Source organism: Amyelois transitella, chromosome 3 (assembly GCF_032362555.1).
Source record: "Amyelois transitella isolate CPQ chromosome 3, ilAmyTran1.1, whole genome shotgun sequence".
NCBI classification, from domain to species: Eukaryota; Metazoa; Arthropoda; class Insecta; order Lepidoptera; family Pyralidae; genus Amyelois; species Amyelois transitella.
The window spans coordinates 1,416,464-1,439,193 of record NC_083506.1 but is presented as its reverse complement, the minus strand read 5'-3'; the positions used below and the strand labels follow the sequence as shown (position 1 = coordinate 1,439,193).

The 22,730-nt window shown below is 33.6% G+C and overlaps 1 protein-coding gene across 4 annotated transcripts in view; it reads left to right on the top strand.

Moving 5' to 3' along the window:
- Positions 1–772: 772 nt before the first annotated feature.
- LOC106136100 (rho GTPase-activating protein conundrum) overlaps positions 773–22,730 on the top strand; it is a 62,151-nt gene continuing 40,193 nt past the window's right edge. The window contains exons 1-2 of one of the 4 annotated variants that reach the window (XM_013336546.2): positions 773–1,036; positions 14,248–14,395. In XM_013336546.2, the coding sequence (XP_013192000.2) occupies positions 1,034–1,036; positions 14,248–14,395 (151 nt within the window). In that variant the 5' untranslated portion in view covers positions 773–1,033. Of the gene's footprint in view, positions 1,186–14,247; positions 14,396–22,730 lie in introns of all 4 variants that reach the window. The other 3 variants (XM_013336547.2, XM_060948393.1, XM_013336545.2) reach the window with 3 other exon arrangements.

The window sequence follows — 22,730 nt, the reverse complement described above, 5'->3', positions numbered from 1 at the left end:
GTTGTTGTTGCTATTTTTATATAAAAATTTGCTTCTCATGACGTCTGAGTAGGACAAATATGATTTTGATTCATCACAATTTTCAGCATCATTATATCGAAAATCACTTCTCAACATTTTAAATTGTGGTCCAAATTGCCTGCAATTATTATTGCTCCATACGTGACTAGTCATTCTTATAAACATGATTTTGAATTGCTTATTTTAAGCATACCTACCATGAGTCATTGTTAATTCAAGTGTTATTACTTCTATCTCCTTCGTTTTATTCTTTTGTTATTGTACGGGCTCGCTCTAAATGAATTGTTTTTGTTTGATCTGAATTCATTCAACTAGTTCTATTGTTTCGGCTATCTAATCTATCTGTGCCTCCGGCATAAAATTTAGAGACTTCAAATTTAGGGTGTATTGATATTACATTGAAATTTTAATGTTTATACTAATAACTTACGTTAAAAACTTATTTAAAATGGTCTTGTTTAAAAAAAAAATATAAATTCATATAGGTATGTTCCTATATTTTTATTTTATAAAGTGAGTTGTTTCACTAAGCTTAGTGATGTCTACAATTTCTTGATGTATTGGTCAACACGTTCTGTTGGAATTTTTGTTTTCGGCATGTGTGAGGGCCTCTCAGCAAATCATCTTGGAGTAGCCTTAGGGCTTCGCCACCGCCACCGGAGCCCGCGTCGGCATGCGGCAGGCAGACGCTGAGGCTGCGAGCCCGAGCGAGAGGCACGACCGGCGGCCGGCGAGCCCACTCGATTCATTCTCGATTTCTCACCATCGTCAGTGCCGCGCCAACCGCTGACAATATCGCCTGTCGCGTCACCTTCCTCTCCGAAGTTTATCGTAATACCTTATCGAGTTTGGTGATTTCCAGTTGTTACTAAAAAATCAAAACGAATAAATAACCCATTTTCGAATAACGAATTGAATGGTGTTGTGAACAAGTGAATCGATTGTTTTTAAACATCCACCTTCCAGCGACGCGTGGCGGAACACAAAAACAAACTCTCGTGTCGTATTTCGAATGGTCCTCAGCAATAATTAGTTTGGTAAAAGTGAGTGTGTGTGCCGTGGACGCTTGGTGGTTCAATTAGAACTAGTTTCCTAGGCTTTTGTTTGTACTGATATTGACAAATCGCGTTGCCGCTACTTCTGGATTTACGGATGTTGAAATTGGTTAGTGTTTGTTATTCGTCTATACATATAATTCTACGCATATGCTAATAGTATGATCATTATCAACGACCTTCCAGTGTATTTTATCTTTATACTTGTTTTTATGTTATCCTTTTCATTGTCAAAGTATGAACTTGAGTCTGTGGCTTGCTTACCACCTGCGCTGGCTTTGTATTCATGTGTACGATTTGCGTTGTTGTGGTTGGTGAGTTGTCAATGTGAGCATCGGTAATCAATGTGATATGGGGATATCGTAATAAGTATCAAACGCGATAAGCAATTTCATTATTTTCATAACAGATTATCGCAATCAATGCGAGATTTCAATGGGGAAACCTGTATTTAATTACCAATGCACCTTTTAAAGAAATGAGTTTATTTATAAGAAACGGTTATTATTTCTGCATATTTCAAAAGATATTAGGCTTGACATAAAGTAATATTATTAAAATTAATAGGTTGAATACATTTATAAACGTTCACAAATATAAAGAAAAAAAATAACAAAAAAAAGAAGTAGGTAGGTACCGTCGACGGGCTCATTATGTTTTTGTCCGTCCGTGGTATCATTTTTCGAGTCCATCATACTGCATACTTAGGTACCACATATTTAAAAAAAAATAAAAAAATGTTTTAATCTTCATTGTGTTGTTCCTTTTGGATTCAAAATATTTCCGATTTAAATATCACCAACCGCGTTACTCTGTGTTAAATTTTCGAAACCTATACCAATATATATATAACCATTCTTAATTTTTTTTTCTATTTGTTTTTTTTATTGTTGTTTTAAACACATTCTTTGACTACCGTACGTGATATTCTTCAACAATGCTTGAATCCATACAGATATCAACTAATTGGATTCTTTCATTGTTCTCTTTCAGTTCATCTAACTAGCAGCTGTCATAGAAACAATGCCACCTGCATTGGTAGCACCTTGTAGCTATCCAGTTAGACGGTTTTTAATACCATACATACATTCATATAATCTTATCTTTATTCCTTACGGGGTAGACAGAGTCAATGGCCGTGAGAGGCTATGTTCAGCTGTCAGGCTTACTAATGATAGAATTGAGATTCAAATTGTGACAGGTTGCCATCGTTTATAAGCCTATCCCTTAGTCGCCTTTTAAGACATCCTATGGGAAAGAGATGGATAGGTCCTATTCTTTTTTATATTGTGCACAGCCGGGAACCACACGGCAAGGTTCATAATATCAGAATTATTTTTTAAAGGGCACATGTTGACCTATCCTGTTTATTGGGTTATTAAAGTTAATTTACATGTAAACTTGAACTTTATTGCGGCAGTATCATTTATATTTCCTAGTAATTATCTTCTCCGTATGAGACTATGGATTTTATGATTTCTATTTGATGAGGTATTTCGAAATTGGCAAATATTTATGCATACCTACCTACCTTTCTCTTGTTAATTTGTTATGCCCAATAATGTCAATACTTAAATGTTTTTTCTATTAATGGTTATAATAATAATAAGTTACTACGTAAATATGGTTGAAATATGTATTTTTTTATCCTTGATTAATTATTTGATTGACTATAGTCAGTCAGTGAAGCCTTAATCAATCAAACAGTCCAGTAACTAATCAATTATTTGATATACAAATATTTTTGTTAATTATTTACGTGTGCAGTGTAGTTCCCGGCATCAATAGGAAAAATAAATTTGACCACTTCAACTCTTTCCCATGGATGTCGCAAAAGGCGACTAAGGGATAGGCTTATAAACTTGGGATTCTTCTTTTAGGCGACATGCTAGCAACCTGTCACTATTTGAATTTCAATTCTATTATTAAGCCAAACAGCTGAACGGGGCCTATCAGTCTTTTTAAGACTGTTCGCTCTGTCTACCTCGCAAGGGATATAGACGTGATTATATGGATATATGTAATTTTATGCGTCCTAAAATTCATCTTTTCTGTAAATAAAACAAAAAAACATATGTTGCTAATATAACAAGAATCTTTGAGATTAATTAAAATCTCTAAAGATGTTGTACGTCGCGTGTTAATGTTATAATTACTCTGTGAAGCATCCCGATCCCGCCGGTTTCTCTTCGTTAGGTACTGATAGCTGTGATTCGCGCTCATATCATGTTGTTATTTCTGTAATTAGGAACACTATTGTCATGAAATGATTTTCACTGTAATTTATTTTTTTTAAAACTAAAAAAAAATGTTACGAATAAGGCTAGGAAGATTTGTGAAATTTTTTTTCGAAATTGGACACGATTTGTCAAGACTAGTGACTATGTCTACCCGTTAGAGATAAAGACGTAATGTATATGCATGTATTTACCAAAGTCACGACGTAAAATCCGTTAATAAATAAGTTTTTATTATTAATTTTGTCTTAAGCATTGTGGAGTCTGCAAATATATATATCAATTTAATTAGCAATTCCATCTTTAGTTATGAGAGTAACAAAAGTCTGACTTTGGTATTGATTTTAAAAAACAAACACAAAAAAAATATTAAATCAGAATAAAGAACAAATAGACAACAAACACACAAATACTGAGTACAAGTCATTGTACACCAATATCAAATTTGAATAGAACATAATCATTAAAGATTTTTCTTAGTAACGTCGACGGGAGTTTTACAAATGGAGGCTGCGAATCCAATGTTAATTTGACGAAGAACAAAGAGTACAAAAGAAATCGCCACATAATAGCCTCTTTTTGTTTTTGAGACATGGTAATGTTGGCACGTTCATCTGCTCGTGTATTGCGTCTTAATGCAGCGATCAAGGATAATGTGGCGAGACTGAATGCTAAATCGATCAGATTCTTTGCTTTCTAAGTTCTAACTTTTGTATGCAACCGCATATCTCGAGATGTAGAAATTCTAGTTAAAAATTACGAATAAAAGATTTAAGTTGCAAAGATACTGTTTTGTTCTTTAAAATAACGAGAAAGCAAGCAAAATCAAATTCATTGAGAGGATTAATCGAGTCTTTGACTTGTGCTGGTTGTCTATAGCTTTATAAAATTGTTAAATTTATTTAAAACAAAACAATTCATCAGAAATAAATTAAATTAGAGAGATGCCAATGTGTATTATCGTTATTTTTCTTTTTTATTTAACCTTGTATGTTATCTTTTAGAACGTCTCTGTGCTTAAATAAATAAAGTAATACTAGCAAATATAACACTTACGAAAAACTGATTCCCCTCAGCCTCGCTGTTATCATAATCTGATACTATTTTTATGTGTTTAACTCGAAATGTAGATTACTGCATCTTTATCTTTCCTAATTTAGCAAGCTAACAAGTCTCACATGTCATGTCATGTCATAATTTCCATCAACATCTTCAAGAAATTTCTTATAAAATCAAAAATAAATTATCAGACACCACCGTAATGTTATTGTTTCTAGCGGTATTATTTGATTTAATCTTGCGGTTTGTATTTCATTTTTTGCTTTGATAAACTTATTTATTTCTTTTAATAAGATTGTTTTCTTTTTAATGTGCTATGAAAGAACGCATTGTTGCTATATTTTATTTATTATCACTATCTTTAATTGTCTTTTAACGAGGAAGTATTTTCAATGTTATTAGAGCATATTATTTTCAGTCTTATCTACTTTTGGCGCCACATTTAATAATCTGACGACTTAAACCTTATTATTTTGCTGTTACGCTGCCTATTTTATTTTAATTGGAGATAATTCTCATCTTCATCTAAATTTTCATTCTCAATTATCTTGTACTCTATCTTTGTTAATTCTCTTTTGTTAATTATTTACAGATAGGAAGTCAGTGACATAAATAAATAAATATGTACAGGAAAAATAACACAGATCAAGTCAGCCTCGAAGTAAGCTCGAAACTTGTTAGGAGTTACTAACTCAAAGATTCTATATTTTATAATAAATACTTTTATATAGATGAACATCCAAGACTCAGACTAAACAGAAAAAAAATATTTCTCATCATGCCCTGGCCGGGATTCGAACCCGAGACATATGACTATAAGGAACATTTCCATGAATGGTTTATTGAAGTAAATATTATAATCGTGTCTCACTTGCCGTCAAAGAGTTGTATGCGTGTACCCGAGTCACGACTTACCAAGAAATGTTACACGTCTTGTTTAGAGTTGATTAATGTTTTAACAACTCTTACAAGTATCAATATCAATGTAACTTTTGATTTTATTGAAATCAGAAATATGTTTCCGACTTAAATTGCAGGAAAAGAATTATTAATGTAGATAAATGATGCTAAATAAGCATGTTTGCATCGTGGCAAGTGAAAATATGTAGTCTCTGCCTACTCTTTCGAAAGACGAGTAGCCAAATAAAATGAGGCTCCCGAAACGAAAACATTTACTCAAATCTCCAGTTCCCTTATATGCTTGTACATAAATCGAAACCAAAATTTCAATATGTGATATGATTATGATTACCTATGTAATTAAACTAAACTTTTACAAATGTTTAAACCAAAATTGGACAGGAGCAATCATATGTATGAATAAATATAAACTAATTTTGTATTTAAAAAAAAATTATATTATTATATTATATTATAATAACCTATACGTATAAGGTAACTACCGGTTCGAATTGAAAAATTATTTTTGTGTTGAATAGACCATTTATCGAGGAAGGCTTAAGGCTATATAATATCATGCTACAAATATTAGGAGCGAAGAAATAATGGAAAATGTGAAGAAAAAAAAAACGGGGAAAATTATTCATCCCAAAATGATGCCCAAAATAACTATTCCACGCGGACGAAGTCGCGGGCACAGCTAGTATCTAATAATTATAATGCATTTATAATTTAGTACATACTCTTAGTCGTAAAGACGTTTGTCCACGCGCTGTTACGTAATGTCAATTGTTCTCCGCCAAATAGACTGAGACTCGTTAAGGTTGAGTGGTGCAATGTCTCGTTTCTCTAAAGTAGTAGTCACTATTACCTGATCACAAGACAATGGGAGACGCCGGAACTATGGGAATAATATAACACATGGTATTTCTTTAATGGTAAATTTATTAATAATTCTTGCCGTGCCACGTGCCGTGTGGTTCCCGGCACCAATACAAAATGAATAGGACCACTCCATCGCTTTCCCATGGATGTCGTTAAAAGCGACTAAGGGATAGGCTTACAAACTAAGGATTCTTTTTTAGGCGATGAGCTAGCAACCTGTCACTATTCGAATCTCAATTCTATCATTAGGCCAAACAGCTGAACGTGGCCATTCAGTCCTTTCAAGACTGTTGGCTCTGTCTACCCCGCAAGGGATATAGACTCACGTTTATATCCATATGTACATATGTATGTTAAATCTAAGAGGCTAATTTGTCTTTTAAATTTCTTAGCTTTGACTGTGCTATCTTTAGAAGCCTTATAAGATTTGATAAAATTTTATAAAGGAAGTAATTTAATTAAAAACAAGTGTAATATACATTGAGATTAAAAACAACAATATTTTTTTCATTCTTATGATAATATTTTGTTACATCTCTGGAGATTTGCAATGCGACTTTGATAACAAGTCTTGAGAGTGCAAAACATTTCTACACCTGATAAATATTTGTGGTGCAATTGTTCTTGGTCTTGCAAATAGGTACTTCATCATGTGATAACTTATCAGGGATTATGAGCATCTCTGTCAGGTGTCCAAGTTCAAGAAATAGGTTGATTAGATTTTTTACTGTATCATGTTGTTTTTAAGAGATGGTCTGCTTTGAATCAATATTTCTCTGACACTACGCTAAGATTAGAGATCCCAAATTTAACTTGTGTTTAGTAAATATATTAACAGGTTTAATGTTAAAATCAACGTGTCATTTGTAAGCGAATGAATTTTACTAAATTGTTTTAAATCATGTTTGAGCGATAATATGCGATGACAAGACATTTCGCAGCAGTTGCTAGTCGATGAATGTTTTGTTGATTCGTAAAATGTTTTTGTTTTATAACACTCCTCTCATTGAAATTTATTTACTTACAGATTTCTCTAACGATCACGTCTCTATGGTTCGTAATATCTACAATCACTCGGAGAAAAAACTCAGTAAAAAGCATGTTTTTGTGCACAACTGCGTCAATTTGCCACACAGCGTGGGGTGTGAAACTAAGGAAAACTTTACTTACCTTTCAATAAATAATAATTACTGAAGATAAAGGTTTACTAATTTAAGATTTTGTTTGTATATCTGTAGAATTGAAATATTCTTCACTACAATAATTAGTTTGAGGCATTCATATTTAGATCAATAAGGAGAGTTCGACCTTTATTTAAAGAATCAAATCTTTAAAAAATTAAACCTAGATCTTCAAAGAAACTTCAAAGCGAGAAACCGTAAATCCTTTCATATATAATAAAAATCCTATAACTGTTTGTTGTCTGTTTTTATTTATTTATTTATATATGTACATCAAGGAAAATAAGAATAAAACTTAAAATAAAGTGAAATTCAGTACAAGGGTACTTTTTATTTTCCACGACAGGTTTGGGTTTTTGCTTTTTCCTCTATGACTATCTAATACTTAAAACTGTTACGATAAATCCATAATATTGATTACAGTAACATTTGTAATCAGATTTTGTATTGTATGCAGATTGGTAGAATTTCTCAACGGGTCAAATTTACGACAGCTTTTCTCAGATAATTTGTTCCGCTTGTCATATTATTTAATAGCTTTTAGATATATTTGTAATTTACGTTGTTATGAAACGTTATCTCTTTCCATCTTTATTTTAAAAGGATCTCATTCATGTACCCCCATTCATTCACCTTGTGATGGTGTGACTTGAATTTTAATCTCCCATGAATCTATTGCCTCCAATAGACATTCTGACCTGGTTCGTAAATGTTCCAGTGATGTATGACATTCTCAGGGACATGATTTACGTGAAGACAGTAGACTTCTTAGAATTTATAACGGGTCTGAAATGGCTAACACCAGTGACGGACCAAACAAGCCATGAAGAGTTGGACAAACAGTGATCCGTTAGACTAAGTTATCAAACTGTCATGATATGCGACTGACTGTAAAATGTAGAACGTATGATGACAATGCATCATTGAAAGTTGGTTTACGTACATGCAAATAAACACGCCTTTATCCCAAACCGGGCAAACAGAGCCAACAATCTTTAGTAAGTACCAAAAAAAAGGGAAATCAGAGATTTTGATTGACGGTTAGGAAATAAATAAACCTGAAACAGATAATTAACTTTATAAAAGTGACCTTAAACTGGCACAAAGATTTGCCAGTATAGATGTCAAAGAAGGAACTGATAGTAGGTAACAGAGTTGTGGATGTGGATGAAGTTAAAGAAGTACTATGCAGGGATCGTGGTAAGTGGAAAGATGGAGTCAATGCCTATACCTCCGGGAAAGAGGCGTGATATCTGTGATATATGTAGTACAAACATTTTTCATGAGCAAGATACGTAAAACCGAGACTAAATCTACTAATGAAAAGAATAATGAATATTAATATAAACAAAACGAAAAATTATGCCATTAACTAGCAAATTGTGAATTTTCTTTATGTAATTCTATTAGCCGGTTGGAGAATGCCACATTATCATATTTGTGTAATAGCAGTCTTAATATGATTCAAAGCGGCTTACCATTTATGGCCATTCTGTTATAACCGGCGAGATTTCTTTATGACTGAAAAAGTGGACGAATTTACATTAGTAAGAGATAATAAATACAGCATAGCGCAGGATTATGTAAGATCATAGAAAGATAGGTGATTTTTTGTTTGTAATATCTTTATTGCATAGAAATTTACACAGTAACAAGAAAATAGTAAGTACATAGTTATAAAAGAAACAAATCAATTGCAATGGCGGACTTATCCCATGAAGGGATATTTTTTTGTATATGAATGTTAGAATTATATGTAGACTGGGTTTTAACAAATTTCTACAAATTAAAATTCTCGTTATTTCTGTTCTCGCGGAAAATTTGGATCTTCCCATTATTGCACCCCGAGATAAATAACCTATAAATTTTAGAACAAAGAATAGGACCACTCCATCTCTTTCCCATGGATCTAATCGAATAAAGGAAAGGCTTATTCCTCTTTTAGGCGATGGGCTAGCAACCTGTCACTATTTGAATCCCAATTCTATCATTAAGCCAAGCAGTTGAACGTGGCCTTTCAGTCTCTTCAAGACTGTTGGCTCTGTCTTCCTCGCAGGGGATATAAACGTGATTATATGTTATATATGATAATTGTAGTGTAGCAAACGACAAATGAGAATGTTGTTCATATCAATCGTGGCTCGAGTTCATTTCCGTTGCGATTTCCTATCGCACACTTTATTTCCTCCTCGTGATAAAGATTTTCCGCAACCTCTATATTTATATTATTGCTTCATTTACATCCATCCTACTTAATATATCCTACAAAATTAATAAAAAGAACATACATACATACAATCACGTCTTTATGCCTTATGGGAAGACAGAGCCAATAGTCTTGAAAATAATGCCACGTTTAGCTGTATCGCTTAATGATAGAGATTGGATTTGAATAGTGCTCGAACCGATGCTCTTACGGTGAGGGAAAACATCTTGAGGAATCATTATGTGTAGATTACTTTTATACATAAACAAAATAAAACCTTACAAATTTATGTTAATAGTACGAACAAACATGTATATAATCACGTCTATATCCCTTGCGGGGTAGACAGAGTCAACAATCTTGAAAAGACTGATAGGCCACATTCAGCTGTTTGGCTTAATGATAGAATTGAGATTCAAATAGTGACAATAGTGTTTGCTTGTACTAGTTACAGACTTGCAATGTCATACAATGCTGCATTATGTTATTCATTTATGGATGTGTCTGGGTTCGGTAAAACTCATAATTACATTTACAACTTTTTGCCATTAGCCTTTGACCTTCGTCAAACAAGTTACACACTTGTCAAGAGTTCCGTTTCTGAGATCAAGTTTTGCTATTTTTTACTTTTTATTATGAAGTTACTTAGGCAGATATTTATTTGAATTTTGTATAAAGTAGCTGCTTGAAGAAGAAATTTGTAGAGAACTTAAGTGCATTTGACCTCAATCTTACTGGTAGTAGTAAATGTAATTTCTATATTTTGTGATAACAAAGGTAAAGTTTAAGGTGGTATATACAATAATCACGTATCCATCCCTCACGGGGTCGACAGAGCCAACCATCTCGAAAAGACTAATGTGGTACCTACATGTAAGCTCATATTATGCTTATTCACTCTTGCTTTGCCACGCATCCGGGAGCGATGGCCAGAAACCTCCGAGGCTGCTCTACGTCATGTTAAGTTCTCAGCATGTTAGCACTAAGCCAGACGCACTAACTGCTAAATTTAAAACACTTACGAATAAATTAACCGAAGAGCTTGCATGAGGATGGACGGGGATGAAGCGAAACAAATTAGCAGGGTTCGTGGCAAGGGGTTTCCCTACCTTTCCAAAAAAGAGGCGACATTTTTTGACTGAGCAAGTGAGGCGGTTGAGGTCTACGAACAAAATTAGGGCGAAAAGACATTTTTTATATGTTTGTTTGTAACGCGATAATTTTCGAACAGTGTGGGTCTGATTTTGCTGCAGTTTAAAAGCATGTAGAATCTGTCAATAGAATATTGAGGCTCGTGAGATATTCACAATTTTTTTTAATGTTAATTGTTCGCGAGGTCTTAAGTTCGCGGCAAACAACGAGTGTATGTTAATATAATTTCTTAACACATACAAATCCCGAAAAGTTCACGGATAAGCATTGCAAGAAATTAAGAGCTGCCATCACCCAGCAGACACAAATAAACAAAGACTCCATGTTAATTGGCGCTAATAATTTCGCATCATTTTGTGAGGACACTTCCAGCCGTGACATCATGGCTGCATTCCGAAAGTATGCTCTGTCAGAGTGCGTTACACTCGGGTTTAGGCTTATTAAGTCTATCTCTTATAAGCTGTCATTAGTGGATGATGCTGAGGGCATTGAACTGAAAATTTAACTAGAAATTAACTTTAGGTTTTTCTTCTCTTTTGTGTTTTCTTTTTGTTCAAAAGAACTCTCCACCAAAGAAAAGTAAAATATGTACCTCTTCTATTAAAACTTAGGCAAAATGTGATGAAATACTTAAGAAGCTTTGATTTCTGTTATATGTACTGTATTTCTTTTTTAAAGATATTATATTTTATAACATTATTGTCATAAAAAAATAGTGCCGAAATGTGTTACTAGTTCTTATGTAAGATGAAGGTAATTTTTGGATGTAGGTATAGAATTCATTGAGACAGCAGACTCGGGCCTCAAAACCAGAAACGACATTGCAACATTCCCAAAGAATTCAATGACAAAATCTTGTTTTCGAGATGGAAATATGGTGAATTCCGCTGCATCCGGAATGAGGCACAATAAAGATGTCCGAACTTGATCGGTTTATAAAACGGAATCTTACATGGTTCGTAAGAACAATAAATGGAATGACCAGAGATTTGAATAAGATAGTTGACCTGTTGAAGCTTTAAGGCTCAGAAAAAAGTTATCCCATCCCAACTAATATTAGAAATGCGAAAGTAAGTTTGTTTGTTTGTTGTCTCTTCACGCGTTATCTACTGAACCAATTTTCTGGAAATTTCAGATTCTGGATACGGATAAAGGGTACTGTTCATTTCAGTAGCATCTATAGTTCCAGTCGGATTTGCGAAAACCCCTTTTTTTTGTAGCTGCGAGTAAAGTAAAAACTAGTATTATTCAATAAACGGCATTAATGAAGAATATGTTAAAAGAGAACAGAAATTAAAATTACTGAACGATTGGATGTCTCTAAAATTTGATAAACAGATACCTTCTACAGAGTGATGCCACACTCATTTGATAAATTCTTTTCACAGCACGTAAATTGCTTTCCCTAGTGATTCCATATCTTGAAAGCAAATAGCTTAGAATGCAATTTAGTTAGTGATAGGTAAATCTTTTAATACCTTAACTGGTGCGGCCATTTTCAATTCAAAATCAGCGTATCCTGCTGTTGATTTCTTATTTCATTTCAGTGGAAACGGTGAATCATGCACCTTTATAGATTAATGGGCATCGAATGTATATATATTCGTTTTTTTAGATTCATTGTAATCCATTTTTAGGTAAAATAATAAAAAGGGGATCAATGATCATGCAATGTTAGAAAAAATGGCGATAAATGTACTTAAAATATTTCAAAAATTTGACTCAAAATGGGACTTATATAAGTAGCATTTGTATAGTAGCAAGAGTTTGACTTTTCAGGATTTTCTTATTCAGCGGGTCAGTTTGCAGGTTCTTTAGTTGTGCTAGTTTTTTTTGCTAATAATAGCCATTAGTAAAAGGAGAAAATTTTATGACTGATAGATAACCTGAAAAAATTATAAATACTTTAATCAATTTAATAGTTCCTAAATTTTTTTCAACCCATCTGAAATAAAAACTAAAATGGCTTCAGTAAATGTTTAATTCGTCATGCAGCACACAATAAAATATATATATCCGTATGATTTATAAAGCGGGACTAAACGACACAGCACCTCAATAAAAGATATCTGCTATAAAACAAACACTTCAGACATAATATAAATAACTTAAACATGTTAATGGATACGTTATACGTCAATGGATGAATCATAAAAATAAAATAATATCTTTAATACACTTGCCATGTAGTAAAATGATGATTATGAGCGTATTTATTAAAATTTTATGTACACTTCAAGGTAAATTTTTGGCGATTTGTAAATTATCAGTTCTTAAATTAAATTTCAGATTCAGAATTAACGATTGCTGAATGACACCCAATTTAGTCAAACGTTATTTTTAAGCAACTCTCAAAAACAATAAAAGCTGATATAACTACTAATCAATTCATTGTAATATCAAGTGGATCTACGCATATCATAATAATATGTTAATCCATCGATATTGATACATCGGATAATGCTACAATCAATAGTAGTAAAACAATAGGAATTTGACAATGAAGAACACCGAACAGTGAACTAAATTTTGGTGATAATTTTTTGTAATATTTATGAAAGAAAATTGAACTGCCACAGTTTATTACTTCATAAATAATTTATAGACTCCTACGAAAACAATTGAGACTCAGATATAATTCTCCATTATTTTGACACCTAAAAAAGTAACATTCAAATATAATATGAATTCATATCGTTTGCTATGTGCAAACGACGCATGTAAAGTTACATCGTTGGTTGACCTTCCTTTAAACGTACTAACAATTATGACTTTATGACGTCAACTGATAGTGGAGTCTATTTAAGATTGCTTAGACCATCTTTCCTTCTTTTCTTGATATGTATTTACTTCTTCCATCTGTCCGTGTTCAGACTGAACTTTTCGAATCTTTTCTTCCTCATTACCTGTACTTCCTTCCCTAGTAGTGTCTCTTACTTTAACATTATTTTAAATTCTTCCTAACGCGTGTCAGTCCCAGTAACATCATTCCCTGTTTGATAAAAAATAATTCTTTTATCTATTGCAGTTAAACTAACAGCTGACAATATTAATGAGCCCCTATATTGTCTCACAATTATTACTACGGATATTTTTAATTGAATAAGCTGTTATGTCATTGTTTGTTTCAAATAAAGTCATGCCTACACATAATTTAAGTCTGGTTAGGAATGGAGGATCAGTAAATAGCCTTTTATCTACCATATCACGATGACGTACGGAGATTATAAGTTCAAGTCCCTGCCATCCTTTCAACATTAGCGCAAATATATTTGCACTGTTATGACGCCATAGGGATGTGCGGTGTGAAACTGATAATCATGGTTATCAGATCCTATGCAAATGTTTTTAAGTCTCCTGTGGTTTTGTTATCTGTTTTCGGCTTATCACAGAAATTACAGATATTTAAATTATTTTTTTTAAATTCGGAATCCACATGGCTTCCTTCTACTAACTATAAAGCTAAATTTGCTTTTTTATTTAAGACTTTGCCCAATATTAAGTATATTGGAGGAAAAATTAATACGAACTCTTCTCTCTCTTGTCTCCAGGAGTCTCCCGAGGTGCGCATGGCGCTTCCGCTGCCGCCTCGGGCTCCGGACCCCGCGACCCTCGCCGCTTACTGGACGGAATGCGAGGAGTACCTCTGTCGGCAGAACAACGCGACTCAACATGATGAAGACGATAACCATTATGAAGGTATGTGTTTTAAAGTCTTTAACGAATTTCCTTTATGTCAGGGACAACCTGATCTGCATGATATAGAGAATGTTGACGTTGAATTGAGAGTTGGATTATTACTCCGGTAAGTATTGCAGTAATTTGTGTGGTGGGGTAAGGAAAAGTTTTGCAGGTTATTTAAACTAGCAGGCTATTACTATAATAATAAAATGCGCTTATTGGTTACTTACAAATCATACACATACAGCTATGACTTGGGCAACCCTCAACCATCCTCAGCTAACAAACTCCAAAAACGTACCATAAGTCTGTTCACCTACCCATCAGCCATCTCGTAGATAAATATTCTCCAAAGCACTTTAGGAATCCTGCCTTGTATAATTCTGCTAGTAATCTATTAGAAATCTGCGCCGTTCATAACAAAACTGCCTATCTGGACAATAATCTACAGAAGAGGCTTGTCCAACAATACCAGCTCGTTATTTCTTAGTAAATGTTTGTAGCAAATGTACTTGTTTGTAAAGGATGGTCGTGCATGACGTACGGACATGCCTTCTCAATGTCATGTTAGTTGTAAAACGACAAACGTGATCTTTTGTTTGGTGCCACTATGTAACATTTTATCATGTACTTGCCGTTTGTGCAAGCACTTCAAAAGAACTTTCCATATCGGATCTTTTAGCATTACATTCAGAAATTAGACTTATTTGTTTGAATTAGAATTGTTTCATGTATTTGCATAGCTTACACAGACATATCAGGATAGACTCTTTATTTATACAAATCGTTAGAATGAAAAACATTCTTAAGGTAGATATTTCACTTCTTATCAACTTGGCCTCATTGTAGTAATACTAATATTTGGTAGATAATAAAATCGTTCTAATTAGGCACTATTTAACCTTGCACATGACTAAATAGTTTTTATTAGAGACATAAGCGACGAATTAATCGTTCAAATCATAAGCCCAAGCAACCTGTAATAGTTTCATAACGTGTAAATAGAACAAATGAATTCCATTTACATGGTCATCTATCATATCTCCCTGAGGTGCTCCTTCATTTGCAAGCGTTAATAAAGTCAATAACACTTCACACTCATTATACGATGCCCTTCGTTGTTGAAGAAACATTATTTCACAAGTATCAATCATTTCGACATGCCTTATCGCCGGCGAGTTAGATTGATCAACGATCTATACGATCATATACCTCTCAACTATCATTCTTCCCATTACAAATCGTAAAGACCTCATTACATGCCAGTTTCTCATTAACTGTTTTGAATTCAGCAACTTTTTTTCTTGCAGCAGCAGTTTCATTAATCGCATGTATTGTAATTATATTTGTTATTAACATTTGAATGTCGAGTCGCCGCAATTTGAATATGTTGTGTAAGATGTAGAAAAAAAGTTTGGAGAATCCGTTAGGTATGTGAGAGTTTTAATGGGTGAACGTACTTGTTCACTTCGTTAAGATTTAATTATTTACAAAGCTTGCAGTTGACGGAAATCTGCAATTATGCTAAACGTGAGAATATTGTGAAAAACACTACCGTAGTAGGCAAATGTTCGCAAATGACTATCGTTTGTCTTCCTACGGTAGTCTCAGTTTTTATGCCAATATTGAGATAATTCAATTTTGTTCACACGTCTTAGACTATGATCTAATGTTTCTTAGTAACGGAACTGAGTATATTTAATGACTTAAATTAATCGACATAAAGTGTGCTACAGAGAATTTTACATGATAATCCTATTATTAAATCTGATGTGCTGAGAGGAAGAAGAAGGATTAAATCAATAGTGCAGTTTCTGGACATATGGAACGATTAAATTGTACCAATCGGATTTTTTATTTATGCACAATAAAAAATTTCATTATAACTTATTATAGTGTGTTTTAATATTATTACTCAAACAGATAACTAAGTAAATTAAAGCAGTCATATTTACCCAAAACGTGATAATCATTAACAACCTGTCGCAAAGGAAGTTTATTGCGGACGACGCAGGAAATGTCGCAATAAAAGCTTTAAGAAAATCGTGAAGAAGTGAGAGGGCCACTCACATCATCGGGCGTGGCTCAAACTTGACTGGTTGGCCAAGGCCGGCGGCGACAAGCAAATGTCAGTGGTTTTCCGTATGTGGTCCCGCTATTTTAGCACTTATGTCCAAATGACCAATAGCTATGGCATTTGTATCGACAAATATTCTGTTGCATTCATTTCGAACTTGTTCATTCAATTTATCACTTATAAGTAAGTATATATCTTTGAGTGTTTTCAGTTTTGTTCACTAATATTTTGCTTCGGAGCTTAAAATTTTGTCACGTTTAAATTACTTCACCCTTTTGTTTCCGTGCCAAAGTTAGGTTTCGTTATGTTAAATTTATTTGTGACTGTCCAAAGAACCAAATATATAAAAACTAAAGAAATATATTGTCAAATGCAGCTGACGAGCACATAATATTTAACAAACTTTCCTCGAATTGGTAAACCTCTGTTTATTAATTGTTGTTTACTTTTAACTTTAAATTCTGGAAGTAAAAGTGTTTGTTGATGATATTGTCAATATCTCATATGGCACGTTGACACATTTGAACGAGCAGACAAACAAGTTGTTTAGCGACATAGGTACAATATATTGACACTTCCTCGTTAGTGATTGAAACAATTGAAAAGTGTTATTGGAATTTAAATAATCGTAATAAGTAGATTTAAAAAAACTTGTCTCGTAATAGTATCATATGGGTAGGTTTTGAATATATAAGAAACAATTAAGACTTATTATTGGCCATTGGCCATTCCTTTTGTTTTACGTTTGTCACAATAGATAAGGATTTAAATTCATATCAGTTTTACGATATATGTACAAAGTCAAACTCTTTAAAAAATTAAATTATCATTATATTCCTATAATTCAAGCAAGCATATAAAATGACGCTTCAAGGTAAGCTCAGGTTCCAACTAATTTACACTTATTTCTGTAATAAATATTTTTTACTTTATTGATGAATTTGTATATACTCTCGCAATCTCAGATCTGTTATGTAACATATCGATTATCGAGTGGTGTTACTTTAGATCGATAGATATAACTATCGGTAAAAGCAATCGCCGCACTTTCATGCGTCAGCCTTGAGTCTGCATTCCTTGTTGACTGGTTTTCTCGAGAAAACCGGACATTTCGTGGAATTTAAAGCAATTTCTCAAATTGTCACAGAACATTTCTAAACAGATATAAGTCATGTTCCAGGGTATAATTTTCGAACTGATTATAGCTCACACATTCTAAGGGTTGTTTAAAAATATTTAAATTATTATGGTTAATTTAGTTGAAATTCATAAAAAGGACAAGTAAACATTGCTAACATCAGTGAACGTGGTCTTTCAGTCTTGTGACTGTTCGATATGTTATGCCTATTCTGCTACGGATAAATACGTGATATAATTTGTGTTTGTTGAATTTAACCTTCATCACCTATTTGGTGTCCTAAAGGTATAAAACCGTTATTTGAATAACAACATCCTCAAACAACAAATATTCAGACACATTCATCTATCGTACAAACAAAAACAAATTTTCAAAACAAACGCTACAATTTGTATAGAATAGAATATTATTTACATAAATAGTTAGCATTACAAGGTTTCGTGTTGCACTTGGCAGACAACGATCACGGCGGCATGGCCCATTTGTGCCCCGTTAGCCTGCATTACCGATTCTGCACTTGTTGATGTTGATTCTGCACGTTTTGCAGCTTTGGTGGTCTTTAGGCATGATTATAAAATGAATATACGAGTAAAATACAAAATATGATCACGTCTTTACCCTTACGTAGACAGGGCCAACGGTCTTGAAAAGACTGTAAGGCTACGTTTACCTATATGGCTTAGTGATGAAATTGTATATATGTACAAGATATATTGGAAAAAGTTCCTATCTAATACCTTGGTAGATACAAAAACAATAAAAAGTTAAAGGTGTGTGGAGTAGAAATAATAGTCATAAGGCATGAAGGCCACCAAATAATGACTGATTGCTAATTGACGTAGTAAATCGTATCGGTGTTAATATTTTCTCTGGTATCCTTTCTTCTTCTCCTAAGTATAGTATCCCCAAATATACACAAATAAACAGAACATAAAATATAATCAATACAATAATGTCAAACTAAGTGGCGATTACTTTCACAATTACACTTGGCGAACCACCAGACGCAGGCGCAGTGATAATTCAATTAGGGCGCGTGGCTGAGACCCTGTGACCCGAAGCAAACCAGTCCTGCAGATCAACATATCGCAGTCCCGTTACGAATCTCATTCCGATGTAACGGGCCCCACGGACACTGGACGAGCAATAGTAGAAAATAAACTGCTATACGTAGATGAACTTATCGTCATAGACTTCGTAATTAGTTTTGATTTCTTAAGACAGAACCTATAGTCACAAGATCTTGATAAAATAGTATTTTAACTGTCACCGACAAATGCGATTCTTAATTTTCTTTATCATAATTGCTTGGTCTATTAACTTGAAAATAAGGCTTTATTTGGTCAGATTTCTCCAAGAGTAGATCACAATATTTATTTACAAAAGTTACTAAGACACGTACTGAAATTAAATTTTTATCTGAAATAGGTGTTATACATATTGCTTTTCATCAATAACCTGGTAAGAGATTTACTCAAGCTAAATACATATGTTTCTGTTTCACAGTAAAATTTTCGGAGCCTTCATGTTCTGTATGATTTGAAACCATTAACCCGTTTACGCAAATGAGTATTCCAGCGATCATCACCACGATTTCAGACATCAAGCACCTCTGTTTTGAAATCCAAACATATTCATCGTAATGTGTGACAGTGACAATGGCTGTTATTGTGTGAGATAATACGTTATTGTCTCTATGTTTGTTAAACATTCGTCCGCCAAAGTCAATATTATTTGATTATGGCCGACCTTCCGGTGTATCAAGTCTTCCTGGTGTAAAATTAAAAGAACTTCAATATGTCGTTGTGGGAATCAGAACCACTTTGGTTGCACCTTTTTGGGAAAGGTAGTTTTTATTATTGAAGTATCCATTACATTTCATTAATATTAAGATTTCGAAATTAAATGTACATATGTCGAAATATATAAGGAAACACCTATAGACTTATATGCCTCGCTTTTTACGGTTGCAATAACAGAAGTTATATCAAAATGACCTTTTAGTTAAAGCAATAATGATGTTATGGTTTTGGCGAAATGTAAATATGTTGGATATATGAGGTCTTGTAGGTTGTAATTAGAACGATTGGACAGAGTTGATCGCCTTGATAATATGATCAGAAATTATTCCACCGTGTAAACAACACACTTCTACTGATTTCTAGCAATTGTCAAACTATTTACTTATGGAGTAAATAGTTTGCTGATTGCGTTTACTGATGTACTTAGTAGGTTCATAATAATTTTTAATAATCTCAGGTTATTAATGTAAAGGTTGACCACATTAGAGCCGACTATATCAGACGTTCTGAATTTTACTCTAAGTAATTCGAACAAGTGAAATAGTATGTAGCAACATCTTGGAAAGTCCTAAATCAAAAAGGACTTCTGAACTTAGAGTGATTGAGAATTCCGATGTCACTTGCTCGGTGGCGTAACACACGTTTGGTCGGCGTCAGGTTACCTTGAAGGGAGAAAGTCGACCTTCTTGAACTGGGGACTTTATCTCACACGTGAAACAACACCATAATGTAAATGAGACAATAAATTTGAAGAAAGTTGATAAATGACACATAAAGAAAGGTATCATTTTAGTACAATTGAGAAGAGTAATTGTCATTCGTGTAAGTTTTATTTTTATGGATACCTTTGTCATTGTCATATTGTAGACATGTCTTTGGGTATAAAAGATAAAAGTAGCTTTCTAAAACAGCGTGACTAACCTTACTTATTAAAATCGCATAAGAAGGTATTTTTTGAATTATTATTTTTGTATGACTGATTTTAATTCGGTTAATTTTTAACGATTCTTATATTCCCAAGTCTCCAGTTCCAACCCGTTCAGCCCGTTGGTTCCCCTGGGTGTATCAGGGGCATATTTTCTTCCCATAGTTCACCTTTAAAAAGCTGGTGTACCCAGTCCTACTCCTTTTATGCATGGCTTCTTTAATGTGGATCTTAAATGTAAAACTCATAAAGGAAGGAAATCATTAAAAAAGTTTATTATAATGATCAAAAATGCTGTCTCATTCGTTGTCCATAACAATTTGAAACGTGATCATGATCACATAATAAAATACTTGATAATCAGTCTCATACATAACTGAGACCAAGCTTGAATGAACATCGTTAAAGAAAGTGTTATGTAATGGTATCGAAGTTGGATCCGATTTGATTGAGTCATTGTCGGCAGTAGACACAAGAGTAGCTTCTTCGATAATGGAAGTATCAAAGGCGGATGTACATACATACATAAAATCATGCCTCTTTCCCGGAGGGGTAAGCAGAGACTACATCTTTCCACTTGCCACGATCTCTGCATAGTTCCTTCGCTTCATCCACATTCATAACTCTCTTCATGCAAGCTCAGCGGTTTTGGGTACTCTTGAACTGACCCTTTGCCAGGACGTCTCTAATTTGATCAAGATACGTTCGTCTAGGCTTTCCCACTCCGACCTTTCCCTCCACACTCTTCTTGTATATCTGCTTAGTCAACCTGTTTTCATTCGTCCTCTCCACATGACCAAACTATCTTGTGTTATTAGTTACTAGGCGGATGTGTTACTAGTTATTGGTCTAAGTTTTGCATCGTATAGCTATAAAACGATTTAGAATAGGGTTGTAGCTTGGAAATGTGGAAGAAACAGAGTATTATGTGATTGCGTGCAAGTTTTCTATCTTGTTTACCATCAGGCAGATTGAGGTAAAATACATTTATTCAATGTACATTAAAAAAAAAATATTCATAACATATTAATACTATTTCCAGACTTTTTTGCTTAAATGTTAATTCTTAGCCTAATGTGTTCTTACTTCCAACCTTGTCTCGGTTCTCTTATATTTCGCAATCAACTTCAATGTCCAATGACTTGTTCTAACGATTGATTGTAAAACAATTCGAACTTGCTCTAGATACATTAAAATAATTGTTTCATTTTGCATTCTTAGTTCGTAGCCTTGAGCTGTAATAGTGAAAATTGGAGTTGAACAATGACCAATCAGGGTAACCTATCTCATAATCGTTTTATCATTTTACGTTATTACATTAAAATGTTTTCATTTTCTGACTGATATAAGGATTTAATCGAGTAAGTAGCTAATTTTTGAGGTAAAATATAATTAGACATTTGCAAGTCGCAAGAAGAATGTAGCTGATTTAATAATGTGATATTAATATCCATTTCACTCAAATTTGGCTTCATCGTGTTTGTTTTAAAAACCAGTTCGAGGCCTATCATTCAAAGCGGGATATAAGATTTGTATTAGCTGTTATGTTAAAATAATGGTCTGGCATTATTTTAACATAAAAGCTAATACAAATCTTATATCAAATCGCCTTAAATGTTTCGACCCTGACAGAGAATCGGATTAAATTTCAGCAAAACAAACACCACTTCTATTTGTGGGGATTATTTCTACCAATTTAGAAAAGATTTCATTTGCGTTAAGGCTAACATTCCTTTTTTATCTATGGTGCAATGACGAACTAAAAACATTGGTAATACCAGTGCTGTTGTTGACAGCACCGTTAATCTTGACCACGACTGGGTGCAAAAAATGATCTAAAAACAAACCACATTGAGCTCAACCATAGAACGATGTCAAGACAAGACAGAATTTGATTTTATTTATACACAACATTATATACAGGAGCATTTATTACAGTAATTCAAGTACAAAGGTGCTACTTATTTCAAAAGAAATCTCTTCCAGTAGACCCATGAGAGGAGAGATGAATTTTGGAGCGGTATGGCGTGTGCATAAATATCGTTTAACATATTTAACTAAAGATACATGCTAATACTTACATAATTAAACATGGCACAATTGATTCTTAGGCATGTCTGCTACGTTAATGATAGAAACAGAGATGAAGGGAAAGGCTAATAAACTTGGGATTCTTCTTGTAGGCGATGGACTAGCAATCTGTCACTATTTGAATCTCAGTTCCATCCTTGAGCCATAAAGCTGAACGTGGCCTTTTAGTTTTTTCAAGACTGTTAGCTCTGTCTACCCCGCAAGGGATATAGACGTGACTGTGTATGTGTGTAAGGACCGAGTTTAAAAGAATTGTGGTGAAAATAAGTCAGTGACAATTTCAGCATAGCATATTCTCGATCAGTTATTTATTTCTATGA